Raw genomic sequence first — 19,069 nt, 5'->3', positions numbered from 1 at the left:
TCATCACCTATGTAAACGCCATCCAATTTTAAAGGGATCGTGCTTTTAGTTTACTTTTACTGCTGTCTGACAGCAGTTACTTTGGCTGGGTCTACACAGTTTTAAAAATGCATGGAAACGTTCCTACCACGTTTATAGTGGTTTTCATGCACTTTTACAAGACTTTTAAAGATTGCCTTTAGAATGCTAAAAAATGTAAACGCCTATGACGTGCTTTACCGCGAATAGCAGCGATTTTACATGAGCGATTTTACATCCGCTCTCCTGATCACTCCCGCAGCCCTAGCGGAGCTGTGACATGGGTTCTGTATCCAAGAACACATACTACAGTTCCGCTCGGGCTGCGGGAGTAATCAGGAGAGCGGAGATGTCAGCATAGTCGAGCTCCGCTCCCTGTTTGGCTGAGGAAAGAGAAATTCTGATGACGCTTGAGCTGTCATCACGGTTTCCCTTTTCTCAGCCAATAACAAATCACTAGAGGTGAATGGGGAGCCTTGTCCTCAATTAACCCCAAGGTGCCTGTCAGGAGGAGTCCCACGACTGGGCTCATGTCATGAATGCAGCCGTGGGAATCATCCTGTGATTAATACTTTAACATTAAAGCCTCATCTTATTTCTTACACATATTTTAACCCTTTCAGGGAATGAGTAAGGGGTTTTATGTACCCCTGTACTCATTCCCCAGGGTGGGGTGGTGAAGATCTGGGAGTCTCCTTATTAAAGGGGGCTTCCAGATTCCAAAGTCCTGCTAAAAACGCTTATAAAAGCAACCGTTGTTTTCAACAGAAGCTTTCAAAAAACGCTTAAACCGCTTGTAAAAGCCTCCATCAAATTCAATGGGAGCATTTTCAAGCGTTTTCACTGCATTTTAATTTTTTAAACGTTGCAAGCAACATTTAAGAAAAGGCTCATAAACGTGCCTCAAGGAAACATCCTGGTGTAGATTAGCCTATTGGAATGCATGGGAATTTCAAACATGGGCTTTTAACGCCTCAGGGTAAACACTGGGGAAAACGACCTTGTAGACTAAGCCTAAAGGAGAGATATTTTGATCAATGGAATCAAATTAATTTGCCTAACTACCTAAAAATGTTGCTGATAATGTATCATCACTATCTATGGCTATTCAAGAGAATCCCACTAGGTGGCGTTGCATTACAGAATTTCATGGCATAATATGTATAAGGTATAGAAAATTTAACACACACCAGTAAAAGAATTAGGAATATGTATATAGGCTGGCACAAATCAGAATTTTGGGCTACAATCCTTACTTGAGGTGCAGTGAATGAGAAATGATATCATACAGTGGGACTGAATACAGAAGGTTTAAACTGGATTCTAGGGCTGATCACAGATCAAAGTTAAAGAGGATTAGTATAAGTTTATGGCTGCCCAATTATAGAATGAGAAATGCAAATGTTCTGCCAACATCAATGAATACGGTGCGTTTGCTTGAACCCATAGATAAAAGAGGGCAGCAATATGTTTTATCACTGCAATCAAGACAGAATCGCCTCTGGTATGAATAAATTGGAAGTGGTTTGTGTTTAAAATATACCAACCCACTTTAACAGAGTGCTGGGTAACATTTGTTTGATGTATTGCCCTAAGTGCACCTATCTCTTCCTAGTTATAAACTGATTTACCCAGGTGCTATTTTGGCTTCCCAATACAGATAGGTCAATAAAACCCTAGCATAGGTTTTACTATTACCCACCAAAAATGTATTTTCTACTCTATTTTTACCTAGCTCAAAAAGTAAACACTTTAATCGAACACTTTAACCAAAACCCTAATATTTAACCAATGACATAGCATATCCCCTAAATCCTAGGTTGAGCCAATAAATATTCTCAGCCCCTAAAATTGGTCATTTTTATGGGCCCCAAAAATACTAGAATTAAAAGCATTCCTGTAAATGGTTTACATGTATCTCTATGCTGAAAAACACCAATCGTAACTGCAGAATCAGGATAAATGTTGCAATGGTGATTACTTTATAACATAGCTACTTACCGTTGGCTTTTTGCCTTCTTTTAATAAAGTCTTCCGTCGCAAGACCCCTTGTATGGTGACTGATCCAGGATATAAATGCATTGCAAGTTCAGCTGAATCTGCAGAGCTGCAAAGAAACAATACACCTAAATGTCAGAGATTACCCCTTTCACCAACCGTCAGTGGGTGCCAACATCCTGGAGCACAATGCTGCCAGGACATTAGTACAAGCATTGGCTTGAGACAGACATCAAATGAATGAGGAATTTGATGCGCGTCACAGGCAGCTTTTAATACACAGCACACAGAAAACAAATGTTAGATTCAGAGAACAGGCCATGGGGTCACATGACATCCGGTAAAGGGGCTTTTACATTCTTTTACCTACTTTGAATATAAATTACAAGTGAACTGTCCTTTTAGTCTTTGTCAAATGTTAAAAGTTTAAATAGTAACTCATTGCTTTAATTTCTAAGACAAGCGGTAGCTTTTTTTTTCTCTCTTAAGAATATGCTGTGGTATGACCGTATTACTGTATAGCCAGACTTTTGCTGCTATATCCTCCAGCAAGTAATGAAAGTGAAGTGACAAACTACAAATCTGAAGATAACACAAAATATTGAGCATGGTTGTATCAGAACTTTGTTTTTGTAAATCATTAAAAATATAACTTGAAAATAATGTGGAGACTTTTGTTAATCCTTTAAAAGGACAGAGGTTCTGCAGTCAGATAACTTTGTATTTATGTTGCTTGTGTCCGTGTGTCAGCGGATGGTATATTTGCTGTATATTACAGGTAATGATAAATGATTACTAGAATTGGGCCATTTTCATATGGGATGATGTCAGGTGATCCCATGGTTTTTGGTAGATAAGGGTAAAAACAAAAGCTCACTCAGTATTAAAGTCAAGCAAGAATACTGTTTTATTGTGTATGTTATTGATGAACCAAATACAATAAGCAGCAAATCAGAATCTTTGTTAATGGACACTGTGAACAGCTGCTAAAGGAACAAACTTGCCTGGAACTGCGCAGATGTACGCAGCTCCTAGTAAGGGAGGAGATCCGGAGTCTGCGCATAGACAGAGAGTGAGGTCTCCTGAAAATGAAGGGAGCAAGGACATTTCAGTATGCCCCATCCTTCCATTTATCATATTGAACATCCAAAGGCTTCATTAGAGTAAAATATTCACAATCAAAAAATTAAAAAAAACAAAACAAAAAATAATAAAACCTGACCTATCTTTTCAAAGTTTTTTAATTTTTTTTTTTTTACCATACACATTTGCACAAAAAAAAAAATCAAAACAAAATATAGCGCATGTAAATATTGTATACCTGAGCTTGGTATGAAATAGGCAAAACGTAAGGCAAAGGGAGCAGGGGAGAGGTAAGGAACCTTCAAGGTATCATTTCTATTTTTTTTTTTTTTTACCTAAAGCCTGCAGTAGGAAGAATGTCTTTTACATTGCTAGACAGTGGGAATAATGTCACTCTTACAGATAACAAAAAAAAAATGACCTGAGAGGAACAAATTGCTCATTGCTCAAGCAACCCCTAGCAACCTCGGGAGGAAACCTGGTTGTGAAACACTAATCTAACCTTTTCCCATACTGCTGAAAAGGCATTTTGTTGCTAGAAGTGTTCCTAGCACTCATTACCATTTCTCATTGCTACTTGTCCTAAAGGAAAAAAAGGACAATTCTCTCCAATTGAGAGCCTGATGGGGCCTTTCATCCCTTACCCACTAAACTATTAGGTAGAGAACTGGCAATACCTAAAAAAAATTTATTGTACACGTACATACACATTATATCATTCATTTCTACAAGAGAACAAGAGTACAGATGAGGCCAAGGTTACAAATTCCTGCAATGACACCATATAGATAATTCATCCTTCTGAGGCAGGATGAAATAGAATACCCAATATGATTTTTTTTATTGCTGTTTGGTCAGTTACATCTGCATTTGATCATAGCTTCCACACCTATAAATATTAGGTGATAAGACACATGCAATTACAATTCTTCTTTCTAGTACAATGTCTGAACTGAAGCCTTTATGATAGATACCATTAATAATGTGGAAAGTCTCTTCAAACTGTTCTGATTAACACCAAACGATACAAAGCTCAATACATAGCTTGTGCGTGACTGCCACATATGCAGACAGTCAATGCACAGTTAAGAATGTAGCTGTTCTATAAATACAATATATGGAAATGATTAAGTAAAACTCTGGAAATGATGACAGACGACGAGGGCTACAATGTGACCAGCTCTTCATATGTAAAGACAATGCTGTTTTTTTTCTCTCTCTGTAACAAGGAATTAGTAATGCTATTGTAGAAAAATACAGGAGACAATGGTATTCCAAGGATGTAAGAGCATGGCAGGGTAGGCTTAGTAAATTGTATGAAATTAATTGCAAAGCAGGTTTAGTTTCCTACAGCTTTAACAAATGCCTCCTAACCATTCCTGTAGTGATAAAGAGGATTCAGCTTACTACATAAATGTACAGTGACTAACAATGTCTTTCTTTATAATTGTCACAACTAAACTCTCACCAAGATGGTAATCCTTTGGTATGTATTGAAAAACAAGGATTGTATAGGGAGATCTATGAAATATAAAGCAGTGCAGAGCCAATAGATCAATTGTGACAAGCTGGTGACATATTTAGATGAAAGGGATGCCTTACCTAAATGTGTTAGCTTACTGCACTGGACCAAAAAGTTATGAATAGGCTCTAAAACCAAAAAATGCAGGGTTCTGACAATTGCATATAGGAATTTTCAATTAATGCACAGACATTTCTGCAGCTGGCTATTAACAGAGCAATACAAGCAAATGATGCATCATAATTGTATTCTGCCACTAGTTCTCAGCATATAGAGTAGGGGAACCAATTGTGTCTGTAGCCATCCAGGGAGGTCCTACAAGGTAACTCCATATCATTTTATTTTTGTAACCAAGTCATTCTGGGCTAGTCTTGTCAGACTTGACAACTTTCAGTAGGAAGAGTGGGGAAGCTTAGACCCCATGTAAGGTTTTTATTGTTGCTTCTCAGTTGCGTAATTGAAAGCTTTGATTGGGGTTTCAGCTACATATTTTTGTCAAGAACTAATTAACTGCTCAGGCTGAATTTTTAAAACAGATACAGCTATAGAACACTACAAATATAACGTGACAAAAAAAATTTGGTCATGCACTGATTCTATTTGATTATAATTTATGCCATAACTGACTGCTATTCAGTTGCTGTGCAAAACAAACATGAAGCACAATAATAGTGTTTTGCGACAGAAAATATATCTATTAAAACTTGGACAAACTGAAGATTTGAATAGCTGGAAATCTGAGAGAATCAGCACACAGCAAAACAAAAAAAAAAGAAAAACCCCAAAAGCAGAAAAGGAGCACCGGCAAACAAGAGAAAAAAAATTATTTGAGCCCGTGCAAAAACCGCACCACCACCATAGTGCCGGAAAAATACCTGCTGGCCTTCAATGGGCCTCGGTAGCCATTCCATGCCCCTCGTGTCATCGGCCCCAGAGAATGGTACAATCTGTTCCTGTTGGATTCCATTACAGATTGGCAATGTTACATACAGAGTGATACCACAAACAGGAAATACAGAACAAGCAGAGCACAGGCTGTTCACATACAGCCAATATGCTCAACTGAACTCTCTATTTCATTTTATACAAAAGTAACCCTGCACAGATACTGGTAACATATCTGATCCACTAAAATGTTACGGTTACTCTCAGAGCAGCACAGACAGCAATGTCTAAAGGCAAATGTTTCTGTTTCAACCAGATTAATTTATTAATATTATTATAGTTCCTGGAAAATACTGAAAACAAAAATGTTACTACAGACAAGAACAACAGTCTTTCCTTTAGATTATGCCTGATTTTTGGATTTCTGTTTCCTTCATCATACAGAAATATATGGCTGCAATTTCCTACATGATAGATACAAAGATAAACTTTTAATGGTCCCAAGTGGAGCCTGCATGTGATTCACATTATCCAGATGGATGAGCACAGTAAGTCATGAAGCGTCTGTAGGCACATTTCCCCAAAGGCAGCAGTTGTGTCAGACCAGTTAAAGTCTGTTGCTGCCTGATGATCTCCTTAAAAACAGTAAGGTATGAACCATTTGGTAACTGTTTTACAGCCCAAAATACTGCTTGCAAGTGTGTCTGATCAAGTTTATAGACAGCCTAAATGCAGTTTACATTATTGGTATGCTTCAATTCCAGAGTGTTGTAGGGTTATGCACCATTGCATTTTATTATTTGACTTGCTGGCCTCTCCTAGTTTATGATTTTTGCTCTTTTTCTTAAGGCACATTTGGACTATTTGTACATTTAGACCTACCCCGTATGAAAAAATATGTAACATGGTAGTGCCCCACAGCAACAGATATGACTACAATTGAAATATCAGTGTATTGTCTTCCTAAATGTCAAACCATCTTGCATTTTTTCAGAAGATGCAGTCTAGCCTGGTGGATTGTGAAGAGGCATTTGGTAGCATGTGATTAGGTTTTTTGACACTAGATTGCTCTGCAGATCACTACACATGGAGATAAAGTGCTGTCCAATACCCTCCACATGCAGGGGTGGAAGAGCACAGATGTCACCAGAGGGCTCAGACTGCAGTGAACACTTTAGGCTATGACGGCATGAAATCACAAGAATGCTGGCAGCCAAAAAATAATGTAAAAAAGAAAACAAAATGCCTTCAAATTTTACTTTAACAAGACTAAACACTTAGACACATGGGCAAACTTTGTACAAGTATCAGCATAATTGCACTTACCTTTCAAATGCTGGCCATGACATATCTTCACTGAGCTCAGAGCCATCACTGCTTCCTGCAAATGAAAATTAAATAGAGGATCAATCAAAATAGAACACAAGTCAGTGAGGACAAGCTGAAAACAAAACCTCAAGTACTGGAACAGATTAAAAGGTAATCTGAATTATGTAAGTATGCTTCATACTTTTCAAGAACATTCCAAGTACATCACAGGAACACAGAATAAAAGTCAGTACAACACATGTGGCTCTCTTCACACAATGTTAAAAGTCCAGTTTTATATAGCAGTGGATAGATTTGTAAAACAAGGAAAATAGGGAGATCCAAATTTACCAGATTATGTTCTATCTAATGCAAAACGGTGTTTCAATTTTTGTTTGTTTTAATTTTCCTCACTCAAAGCCACAAAATGCTTTTTTTGTGTGGCTCCAAGTCTTACTGTCACATACACACACATCCTAGGCAACAAAGGGGTGTGAATGACTGCCTTTGTGATAGGTGTATGCTCACAGAAGATGCTGCTTTATCTGAGGGTTAGCTGTATGGAAAAGGCCAATCACCAAGGTGCCAGGCGTACAAACTTTTCTGGATGGGAATTGTGAATTATACGGTGTTGCTTTTTTTTTGTGTGAATAAAGTTGCATTTGGAGATGCTTTATTATCTACTTATACTAGAGCAGTGTGGTGGTTTATGATCAGAACATCATAGGCAGAGAACAGAGAAGATGGTCCTTTCAAAAACACATTTGAGACTGAGCCTAGACACAATAATCTAACTGGAGGGCAAAGATTGCTAAATTTATGTTATTAAAATTCTGTTTTTTGGAAAGATCGGGGTATTCACAGACTATACATCAAAAGGTGATGTTAGAGAACCTCTGGGCAAGCAAACTATTTGTTAATGCCAAATTTGGTTTATGGGAAAAAAACTGCCAAATTGCTCAATTTTTGCACTAAATAATAACATTCAAATTGGGGTACTGAATCCAGACTCTTTAAAATTCCCATAATAAACATAAGCTACTTAACACTTACATCACATTGATGCTTATACACTAGATACTAAAAGCTGGGGCAAGGAGAATTTATTTATGACCAAGCCTGTTTGTGTCTGCACTGTATCTGCAGACCAAAACACATAATTGTTATCAATTGTCATTGCTGCATAGGCTAGTTTGGGTAAATGTTTTGCGTGCTAGCAGCCATAAATGGCTGGTCTTGTGTAATCACCCAGGAAATAGATCACAAACTGTTAGAAAAAGGGAGCCTCTTCATAAGTTTAGCAAAGGCTTGTCTGTCCCCCCACGCATTGAGATTCCAGAAAACCAAGTCTGGAAAGCAAAATTGCATTCTGTACTGTACAGTTAAGACTGCACACAGGCTGAATACAAACAAGTTACACTGTCCTATTTGTGAGGACAGCTCTCAATGCACAGGGTAAGAAAAAGCAAAGGGTAGGATGTTGTTTGTATGCTAAATACATATGCTAAGAAAATTAGTTGTGTTCTAAAGGAAAATGTATTCTTTAATGCAGTCTGCAGATAAGTCTAGATTACTTCCATTTAACTCATTACAAAATCCTACAATACATCTAATATTGCTCATTTGATATGACCACTGATCTTTACTCCACTGTGAAGAGATCTCAAGAAAAGAACTATACATTTCTGACAGGCTGGTACAGAACCCCAGAGGTTTTGGGTAATTACTACTCTTCCACCTCAATGTTACATATTTTTCGGTCCTGTCCTAGGTTGGGGAAGTTGAATCATTTATACCCTCACAGGGCTCACCTTCAAGTGGCCCTTAGACCCACCCCTGCTCATGTTTTACATCAACTCATTGTTTATTATGAGATATAAAAGATCCCTGTTAGTACATCTGGCAAGCGGTGCCAAGGTATGTGCCTCACCTTTGTGGCATATATCCCCCCTCAGTGTCACAATAGTTCTACATATTCAATAACATTATGTTTATGAAAAATATGACAGCTTCCTTGAGGGTTAGTTCTGCAAACCCTCAGAATGATTTGATCCTCTCATGGACTTCTAGAGTGTAAAATAATCTTGTAAGTACGTTGTTTTGATTTCTGGATCCCCAACCCTACCCCTTCCCCTTAAGATTTTTATTTTTAATTAAAAATAGATTTTGGTGATGATTTACTGGCCTGAGTTTCCCCCTTCCTCCTTTACTTCTTTCCTGGACTACCTGGATGCTCCTGAAACATGTTTACGCATTTGTTAGTTGTGATATGAAGTCTTTATGCCTTTATATATAGTGGGAAATCTAAAGCAGGCTTCAGTGTGCAGTTTTCTGTTGTTGCACTGTACACTGACCTCTCCGTCTAAATAAAGAATTTAGTCACAAAAAGCACCTTTGTCATAGTACGCTAATTAAATAGAATAAAATTTGCAACGATTGTCAGTGTCTGAACTAACTACATAATAAGGGAAGCGAAAAATATGCAGTAGTTTGTCATGAATTCCTTCAAATCAAGGAGCAAAAGGAGTAGAACATTCCTCAATGTAGGGAACTTATTTGGCTTAGGTTCTTCTTTTACTATTTGATTTAGCCTTCTAATTTGATTTTTTTTTTCATGAGACTTTCATGACAGCCAAAGAGTATGAAACTGCCTAACAACTGCATTCACAAAACATGAGAAATACTGCTGAAGAGATTACAATATCAAGCTGGTCAGTCAGGTGTAGAGGCTTACCTATGGATATACCACTAGAAAGAGTGGAGCTTTCTGCCTGTCCTCTGGAAGGCGTATGGGGCTCCATTACACTGTCATCAAGTAAGTGCCGTGGTCCCGCGTTTGGAAACGTTGCACTTTTAAACTCTGCTGTGTTCATTTTATGGATGAAGCTGGAAGGAAAAAAAAAGTTACAGTGCAAATACCAATCCTATCCATATTCTTAATGTTGTTAACAATGATTGTTGTTGCAAAGACCTGCAGGAAGACATTGCTCATTGTTTCTGCATTAATATAAGAATCATGTCATTCACAAATATTTAAAGGAACCAAAAAGGCAAATGGATTGTTCAAAGGTAAAGGTTGTGTTGCATACATGGACTAAACGCCTGGATGAAGAAAAGCTTACTTGTATCCCAAACTATGGCATTTGCGGTGCCCATGGGGGATGAGATTACGAGGAGATGGTGGGGTTGGTGGTAACAATACACCTTCCACTGCAATACTTTTTCGAGAGCTTTGAGGTGAGGCTCCTGTTTCAGGTCCTGTAAGTCATAAAAGAACATTTAGCTTTAAAGTAGTAATGTTACCTAAACCATATTTTTATAAAATAACAAACAAGCCTAAGCATTATAATTTTCCCTTCACTGTGATACAGATCCAGTATATTCAAATTGGACTACTTTTGCAGATGACAACAAACAATTAAAATTACTCCCTGAACTCCCCCCCCTTCCACACACATCAAGAATGCATGTGCAAACTGGAGATACCTTATCTAATGGTAAGTTAGATGCCTACAAATCCTATAAATATGAGCATTTTACCAAGTCAGTGATATATTGGTGACTGCTTCCCTTTGGTGTTATCCACTGAGGAGTATTTGTGATATAGAGAGTGAGCTGCGGCTTTATAAACACAGGTATAGAGGACTTCATATCAAACTATTTCTCTATTTATATGCAGATATAAAACTAGATAACAAAAGCTATGATGGACGACTTGACTGTTGCTAAAAATATATTATTCTTTTACGCCACAGTTGCTATATAACAATTAAACAATATAATCCTTTGTGTCATGTACCACATAAATGTCTGTCTGAACCTTTTTTTAGAATATTCACCTGCCCCACAAAACAGTTACTTCAAATGCAAAGAGGCAAGCTTCATTTATTATCAATTTTACATCGCTAAAATAAATCATAAATATGCAAAAATATTATGTGCAGGTTCACTAATATAATCTTGTATTACCAACTAGATCCTCCCGAGATGCTGCAGTACGCGGAGTGCTGGTCCCAGGCTCAATTTTCAAAGATAACCTGTGGAATGCAAGAACACAACACATACAGTTACATTTATCAGTACTTAATACAGGAACCCAATGCTTCTGAAAATAACTTATGGCCAGCTCTGGAAAAATCTGGGAATGCAAAGTCAGTGTGGCCAAATCACATTTCATTCTACGCTATTAAGGGTATTTAACCTTTAAGTTTTACATGAGGGAACAAGGAAGTCTTTAACCTTCTGGACAGCCAAAGCAGTCAAAGTGATGGGTGGGAAAAACAGCAGTCACGTCAACTGAAGACTGCATGTAGCTTATGAGAGATCAAAACCCAAAGCTGGCATTATATAGGGGACTTTCTCCTAGCAGTACTTGGGAACACATCAACAGAAGAACAATTGTCAACTTTGCTTATAAGTTGCCCTCATCTGAAAAAGCCCACAAACCATTTTCAGATCTAATAGATTGGACGTTGACAAGAAAAGGACACAGTTCTTGAGACCTTAAGCTTAGATTACATTTTCTAGAATGATTTCTTTTATATCAGCTTTACCATGTAAAACACTAACCTATTTTTTTTTTTTTAACAGAACTGAAGGTGGGGGAGGCCAGATGTGGACCTCCGGGCCTCCAGGTTATTATTATTAAACAGGATTAATATAGCGCCAACATATTACGCAGCGCTGTACATTAAATTGGGATTGCAAATGACAGACTAATACAGGAGGAGAGGACCCTGCCCCGAAGAGCTGACAATCTAGTAGGTGGGGGAATTTCACACACAATAGGATGGGAGATATGTAGTGGTGGGAAGTAGTGAGGGTTTAGCAGACAGAAGATGAGTAGGCAAGTTTGAAAAAATAGGTTTTGAGCGCTCTTTTAAATGAGCAGAAAGTCAGAGCAAGCCGAATAGGATGAGGAAAGACCATTCCAGAGAGTTGGGGCAGCTCCAGAGAAGTCTTGTATCCGTGCGTGTGATGAAGTTATGAGTGAGGAAGTCATTAGTAGGTCATTGGAGGAGCGGAGAGAGCGGCAGGGGGAGTATTTTTTAACCATTCTCCCGTTACCCCTCTATCCATTCCCTTGTAACTCAGTTGGATCAAAATATAGGTCTCTTTGCACGTTTAAATCTTTAATTGGAAGTTTTTTTGTTTTTTTTTACCAGCAAGGTAGTTTGCTGGTTTTGCAAGGGACAAGTTGGTCTGAAGGCTCGGGTCTTATGCCTAGAGTTGAACTCACCATAAAACTTCTATCTGTATCTCTATATGCTGGCACTATGATGGGTTATCCTGACAATTTTTTTTTTTAACTAATGTCAAATCTTATAGGCAGCAGTGTAACCTGAAGGTTTATGACTTTCTGTGTTTCAATGGACTCCAGGAAAAAAAATTGATTGATTGGTAAAATATGATTTTTGTACTGAATAAATAAGGCAGATAAGGAAACAGAAAAGTGTGAAACAATGGTCTGGATTCTGTGAAATATAATATTTGCAAAAACCCTGCTGCAGCGTTCTTTATAAAGGACCAAACAACCCTTTTGTTCTAGGTTGAAGGAAAACAGACAGTTCATGGAAAACAAACAATTTCTAGTGAAGCAATAAATGTAAAAATGTATGGCTATAACATCTCATACAGTTTTAAGGCGTTTTATTACTATATCTGTTAAGTAAGCTCAAAAATCTCATAATTCGGGAATCTGAGACAAGCACATGGTCTGCTGCATGTAATAGTTTATTTTACATTACAAAGCAACCAATGGCGGCTGCCAATTCATATTCATTATAATCTTTATATTATTCATTACAAAGTAAGCAAACCTTTCACAATGCTTCTGTCAGTGGTTGCTGGACCCTATTATTTGGTAAGGTGCAAACACCAATTTCCGTGGTTGAGTGATTGTAACATTGGAATATATGAAACTGGAATGGAAGCAGCCTTGGATTTTATGTTGTTAGGAACATGGGTATTGAAATGCATAAAAAAAAAAAAAATCATGTTAGACCTAAACCACAAAATTGAAAACAAACTACTCCTGGAATACTTGCCTATCAGCAGGTTTAGGCTACCTCTCATGTGTTTCTGGCACAAAGCTGCAGCATGGTGTCTGAATAAATGCTGAGGCATCAATTACATCAATTTGTCTGAGGAGCCAATCAGAGCTTTTCTCTGCACACAGCTCCAACCCATGCCATGAGTTTGTGAGAGATAGGAATCAGACATTTAAAAGTTTACATGCAAGGCTATTTAGATCAGTGGGGAAAGGTTTAGCCAAAGAGAATTTGACAGTTTAGGTCTGTAAAATTAAAGTGGAGAACCAGTAAAAAAATAAAAAAAAAATAAATTCAACACTTAAAGCTGTGTCTGATAAATTTATTTTACTACAGCATCTTTAAGAATTTTAGTTGGCATTAAATAATCTAAAAATCACTAAATAACTTAGTATTGGACAATAGTGGTTGTAAAGTTAATAGGCATCAAAGGAAGCTGCCCTACAACTTTATGTATAGTTTGATAATATACATCTTTTTTAACTTAATTAGAAATTACATGCAGTTATTTAGACATCAGGAGCGTTTGCCCGTAAGAGTTTGGTGTGGGCTACATATATGAAGAGCTACTATTTGAAAGAGAAGGGCAAATAATGGATAACATAATTAGAAGGGTTTTTTAATTGGAGAGGTGTACTGTCCATATTACAATTACTCCACTTCTGTTCTGTCAATGGCCTAGTAACACACAGGACAATTTTCACTTGTGATAAACAACCATTAGAGAATCTAGCAGCTGTCTACTCACTGCTGTCCCTATTCATTCTCTATGGGCAGGCAGGGAGTTCAGGGGTGTGAGAAAGTGGTAACTGCATTGCATTCTAAACATAGTTTAAAGGTGGTCACACAAAAAGTCTTATTTGGTTCCCTTTGGCTTGGTAAATATTTTACTAATATATTTTAGTCTTAAATATTGTGAGCATTCCTGTGCTGATACTTCTTACATTCTTGTGCCAATACATCTTACATTCCTTTCAGCCAATTCTGAGGACTACAGAACCAGATCCTTGTATGTTTTAGGAAATACTAGAAGGAATGAGGTTTTGTTCTCCTATATTGTTTTAGTTGATGTGATATAGAAGTGCATGTGAGAGTTGTCATACTTGTATTGAAAGTATGTTTCTGGGAGAATTATTGAAGTGGAAAATAAGGGCCACTTCAGACCCATGATGAACTGCAGTATTCTGCTGCAGACCCTATTAAAGTGAATGGGGGCTGATGGGTTTTGTGCATGTGGCTAATGCTGAAGTGGAATGCAGAACAGTTACAGAAAGTGACAAGTTGCCTTCGGCTGTGCAGTTACTTTTCCTTCTCTGGATGAATAGCATTGCATCCGCATGCAATCGTGGTTACCTGTACTACAGTTTGCCTCTTCCAGGCACACTGCAGCATTTTGCTTTTCACCCTGGAACAGCCAACAGCACTACAGATATAAAAGAGATCTAATAGGGGAAAAAGCTTGAAAAAAATGCAGCCATCATACCTAAAGGCTAGTAGATAAAATGGCCTATTTTGTGTTTGAAACCCATTGTATGGGCTGCAGTAGCCATGTTGGAGAGAATTGTAGTCACTATGTGCATGTGTAAGAAAGTCTAAACCAGACACATCAGCCACCCTGAAAGACAGTAGGAGTATGCTACACGGAAGGTCGTGGTTACAGCACTCACAGTTATGGCTGATCAATAAAACAGAAAGAAATGTATCATTAGGATATAAAACAAATATGATTATTGTTATTATATAATATTGTTTTGCTTTATAGTTGCATCCATTTTAAATAGCACTTAAAACTTTGTTGCAGTGAGGAAGAAGAAAACAAATACATGATCAGAAATTAAGTGCAATATTGCATGTGCTACGCCAACAATGCAGCCCGGTGTTAATGGAGTCCATGGGTAAACTGGTCACAAATCTTAAAAATTTATCCCAAGTTTATAACCCCCCACCCTCCCAAAATATAACCCTGAAATTCTGATGTCACCTGCCACATGGGTCAGTCACTCAAATCACTGAAGCCTGAGAGCCAAAGAGACATCAATGTATCTAATATATAGATAATAAGAGATCAGCAAGCTGAGATGACATTTGTCCAGACATCTCTCTTTACATCTTCATCATTAGAATGGTTAGCATTTGTGACACCATCTCAAATATATTTGACACTTTCCACTAGGATATAAATATATATATATATATTGCAAATAGCAAGAACAATCCTTGCTGTTGTGATGAGTTAGTCTGTTCACCACATGAAATGGTAATTGCTTCAGTCAGACAAATGCCTAAACAGGAAGCAAGCTCTCCTCTACCTGTCCCCCTATAGAGCCTCTGATGTACATTATTCTCATTTTTGTTTTAAAGAGCCCACTTACAATTTTCCTGGCATCTGTTTACAATCATATGAGAATGCTAAATCTCTCCTGTTTTCTATCATATAAAGTAGACATTTTGTAACGCGCATACACAATTGATTGCCGACACAAAACATTAGCAAAAATGAGAGACTCTTTATGTATAATGGTTTTTCTCAAGAAATACCAGCTGGCATACTAGGTATTTCAAAACTATTACCATGAATGGGGACCAAGGCATATATGAGCCAAATTTCTTTCCCTAGTTTTGGACAAAGCAGGGAAATGTTAGAACACCTATCGGGTTTTTACTGCTCTTTTGAGAGAGAATTCCTCCAATTTTATGTCTTGCTGACAATGTTTTACCAGTGAGGAAATAAAGTTCTAATTCTAATTTTGATCATTTCATAGGAATTTCTAATTTTCAGCAAATGAATATGATCTAAGATTGAATTGTGATGCATACCACAAAAGTTAGGGTGATATACATCATTCTGTTCACTCATTTAAAACGTATTCTGACAGACATACCAGAACAGACAGAACATCTGTATTTAACTGTAGGAAAAACGGTCATTATTGAAACAAAGCCTGTCAGTGATGTCATTTTGACTGCAATGTACAGCTGCCAAGAAACTAAAGCAGCAAGCGAGTGAATTCATACATCATGACAACATTCTTCAGTCTGCCTAATTATTAATGACTGAATAGGATGTCCACACAACAGCCATAAAAACTATGGTGGTTCTATGGAGGGGGACATAAAAGGATACAAAATGGAAGCAACCAATAAATATACATCAATGATCCCCTAACTGAAGAACATTTGTATGAGCACCACTACTGCTCCTAAAGGGGTGAAGCAGCCAGATTTTATTTCTGCATAAGCAGGAAGATAAAGCCACGGAAGGCACACGTTCTGTTATTTCAGCAAAATGGAATGTTACAAGAAAAATTAAATACTGAACTGCTACCCAGGAAACCATGTACCTGAATAAAAATCTATTCACATGCAATGAAAGCAAACGTAAACTGCTTCCACCCATTGCAGGGGGCCTGCAAACAAATTTTCCCTCTGTGTAGTGGTTTACACTTATAAACATGATACACTAGCAGCCCCGTACTGATTTTGTAACAAGAAGGAAAGTTAACAATTAGGAAAATAAATGCACACAGGTTTTCTAGCAGTTGTTAGAAAAAAGCAAAAACTGAACTTACTTATAATTATCGTCCTCTACAAACTTCTGAAGCTCTTCAATGTATTGCACAGAGTTTAGGTATTTCTGTACATGAGACAATATAGGAATATCTGTGCAAAACAAAAACAAAACAAATCTAAGCGACAGATATGAATGACAGCTACAAAATGACCAGGTCTACCAAAGAGAACCTGTCCTGGGAGAAATATGCCAGTTGCCACTGCTCGCCTTTCATCCTTAAGATGCAGCCCTCCTGCAGGGGGATACTACAACTTGGCAGCAATCTGAGTCATGGCTCCAAAACAAGTATTCTGATTGGGTGTTTTACTTGGATTTTACATTCCATGTATCTGATCTGGGTCAGTGATACATTGTACTGGAGCCAAAGCCAGTACAAGTAGTATTTTTATGGGGTTGTCAGTAATGGCATTCTCCATATTTCACCATTTAAAATTAAGTTTACACTTGTTTTACTGTATAGACAATATGGAGAAGCATTGGACATCTTTGAAGTCTTCTTAAGAACAATGGTATATTCAAGTAGCTCATGATCCTCTGCTTTCCACCAATGCAGTCATAAAATCTGACATTAGAGCAATATCAATCAAGCATATGGACAGGATACACTTGTCAGAGTCTCTCTAAACCTATTTGCTGGATGAAAGGATAACACTGTGGACTTTAAATGACATGGAAATGTACATCTGATGTGAAATTGCATACATCTGACCTATATACTCCATAAGAACTGTCACCTAACTACAGGTAACCACACTACATTGTGTATTCAGTAGAGATGTGGTCACTTGTAAAGGTGGTCAGATCAATGAGTAAAGGGACTGTATGCATGTGATGATGTAATAATTACTGCCCCACATAGGCTTTGTTGCCAACCTAGAAGCAAGGATATGTGAGAAACAAAGAGAAGGGTTTTAGGCAAACAGTAGGTTGTATTAGTGATATTATGTCATTATACAGGATACATGTAATCATTGATTCCTATTCATGACATAGACCTTCTACTACTTTCTTATGTGTAATTAATTGCAAAGATTCGCAAACGTATGGCTGTGATACCAGACGCGTTTCGCCCGGTGTAGGCTTCCTTAGGGGTAGCGGTACGTTATGCGAAGCAATGAACGCATACTTGAAAGCATCTAGATATAGAATAAACATGGCAAACAGAGGCAAAATCAGATAAAGTGACTATATAGTACATGTCAAATATTGAATAAATTGAATATATAGCAAAAATGTAATAACAGTAATTGTAAATCACACATATATAAGGTATAAAAGTATATATTGGATAAAAATGAAGAGAGATGTAATCTGAGTAATAGCGTACTGACTTCCTGGAAAAGGAATAGAAAACTTTGGATACTGTGGTCTCTGTTGGGGTAGGGGAGGATGATACCTGATAAAGGGTTAGTATACTGAAAATGAGCATAATGTAAAAAGTAATGAGAGATAGGCTACATTAACTGTAATGTGCAACAGAGAGGGTATCCTATGGGAGGGAGCTGCAGCAGCGGTCCATCTTTGTAAGAAGAAGAGGGTGGGGGGATCCCTAGACACGGCTCCTAAAAATGAGGAGCGTTGTGTCCAGGACCTTCCCCACCACATGCACGTCTTGAGCATGTGTGCACACTGGGGAGTGCGTGCTGAGGTCACCCTCAGGTAACTCCGACTACTCCTACTCCTTCTAAGCCTACTAGGATGTCCTTGGAATGACCTGGCTCACTGCCGGGATGCAGGCAGGAGTTACGTGCATCTGGCAAAGCATGTCCTTTCAAAAGAATGAACATGTACAAGGTATTGAAGATGGGAAAGGATTCTGCCATCTAACAGAGGTATGCATCAGCAATTATGCTGATGCTCCCATCCCCACAAGTGGGCAGATATGGGGGTTATCCCAGCCAGCTTGGGAAATGATGAGAAGTATAATACATTGCTATAAATGCTCATGGTTTTTGTAAGTATTTATGTATATTTGACATGTAGTATATGTGTAAAAGTCTTTCCATGATAGTACAGAGTACAGGTATCATGGCCCCACATATGTGAATCTTTGCAATCAATTACACATAAGAAAGTGGTGGACGGTCTATGTCTAGTGCGTTGTTGAGACAACAGAACTAGCGAGTAACTGGGAATGCATTAAATACTAATGTGTAAATGAGAGTTTGTTAATGGCTCATCGATGATAATGTAATTGGTGCTCTCCAATCTCCAAGGACAGGTTTTATTATATATATATATATATATATATATATATATATATATATAGTAAAGATGTAAATGATGGCTACAAAATGACTGCTTGTCTTTCCAAAGGACAGTTATACACTCACCATATTCACAGGATTGCTGCAAATCTGAGATAATTCTAAGTATATTGTTCATTAGATTCGATCTCTGCTCATTTTCCAGGATGCTGCCGGTGGATGGATATGCTGAATCTATATATGTGAGGTCTGAAAGGTAAATACCTGAAAGGAATAAAAGAGAACATAAAAACTTTGAAAGACAGACTCTCTTTGCAACATGTGCAAGTCATACACGGTTAAGCAACAGTTTAATCCCATCCTTTGGGAATTCATTCAAGCCTTTAGATGTGCGTAACTGTACTCTGTACTGGCATGGAAAGACTTT

At 37.7% G+C, this 19,069-nt stretch overlaps 1 protein-coding gene across 8 annotated transcripts in view; it reads right to left on the bottom strand.

Annotated features, from left to right (window-relative positions):
* The window catches only part of RALGPS2 (Ral GEF with PH domain and SH3 binding motif 2), a 132,994-nt gene that overhangs the window by 13,684 nt on the left and 100,241 nt on the right, over positions 1-19,069 (bottom strand). For 5 of the 8 annotated variants that reach the window (XM_072419747.1, XM_072419750.1, XM_072419749.1 and 2 more), the window contains exons 9-17: positions 18,769-18,906; positions 16,434-16,524; positions 10,784-10,851; positions 9,937-10,072; positions 9,549-9,700; positions 6,833-6,887; positions 5,497-5,574; positions 3,021-3,098; positions 2,020-2,125 (exon numbers count right to left, since the gene is read on the bottom strand). In XM_072419747.1, coding sequence (XP_072275848.1) covers positions 2,020-2,125; positions 3,021-3,098; positions 5,497-5,574; positions 6,833-6,887; positions 9,549-9,700; positions 9,937-10,072; positions 10,784-10,851; positions 16,434-16,524; positions 18,769-18,906 — 902 coding nt within the window. The remainder of the gene's footprint in view (positions 1-2,019; positions 2,126-3,020; positions 3,099-5,496; positions 5,575-6,832; positions 6,888-9,548; positions 9,701-9,936; positions 10,073-10,783; positions 10,852-16,433; positions 16,525-18,768; positions 18,907-19,069) is intronic. The other 3 variants (XM_072419752.1, XM_072419753.1, XM_072419754.1) reach the window with 3 other exon arrangements.

The sequence above is a fragment of the Pyxicephalus adspersus genome, chromosome 8 (genome assembly GCF_032062135.1).
Source record: "Pyxicephalus adspersus chromosome 8, UCB_Pads_2.0, whole genome shotgun sequence".
Lineage (NCBI taxonomy): Eukaryota > Metazoa > Chordata > Amphibia > Anura > Pyxicephalidae > Pyxicephalus > Pyxicephalus adspersus.
Note: the sequence above shows the minus strand (reverse complement) of the source record. Positions and strands in the feature narration are given on the sequence as shown.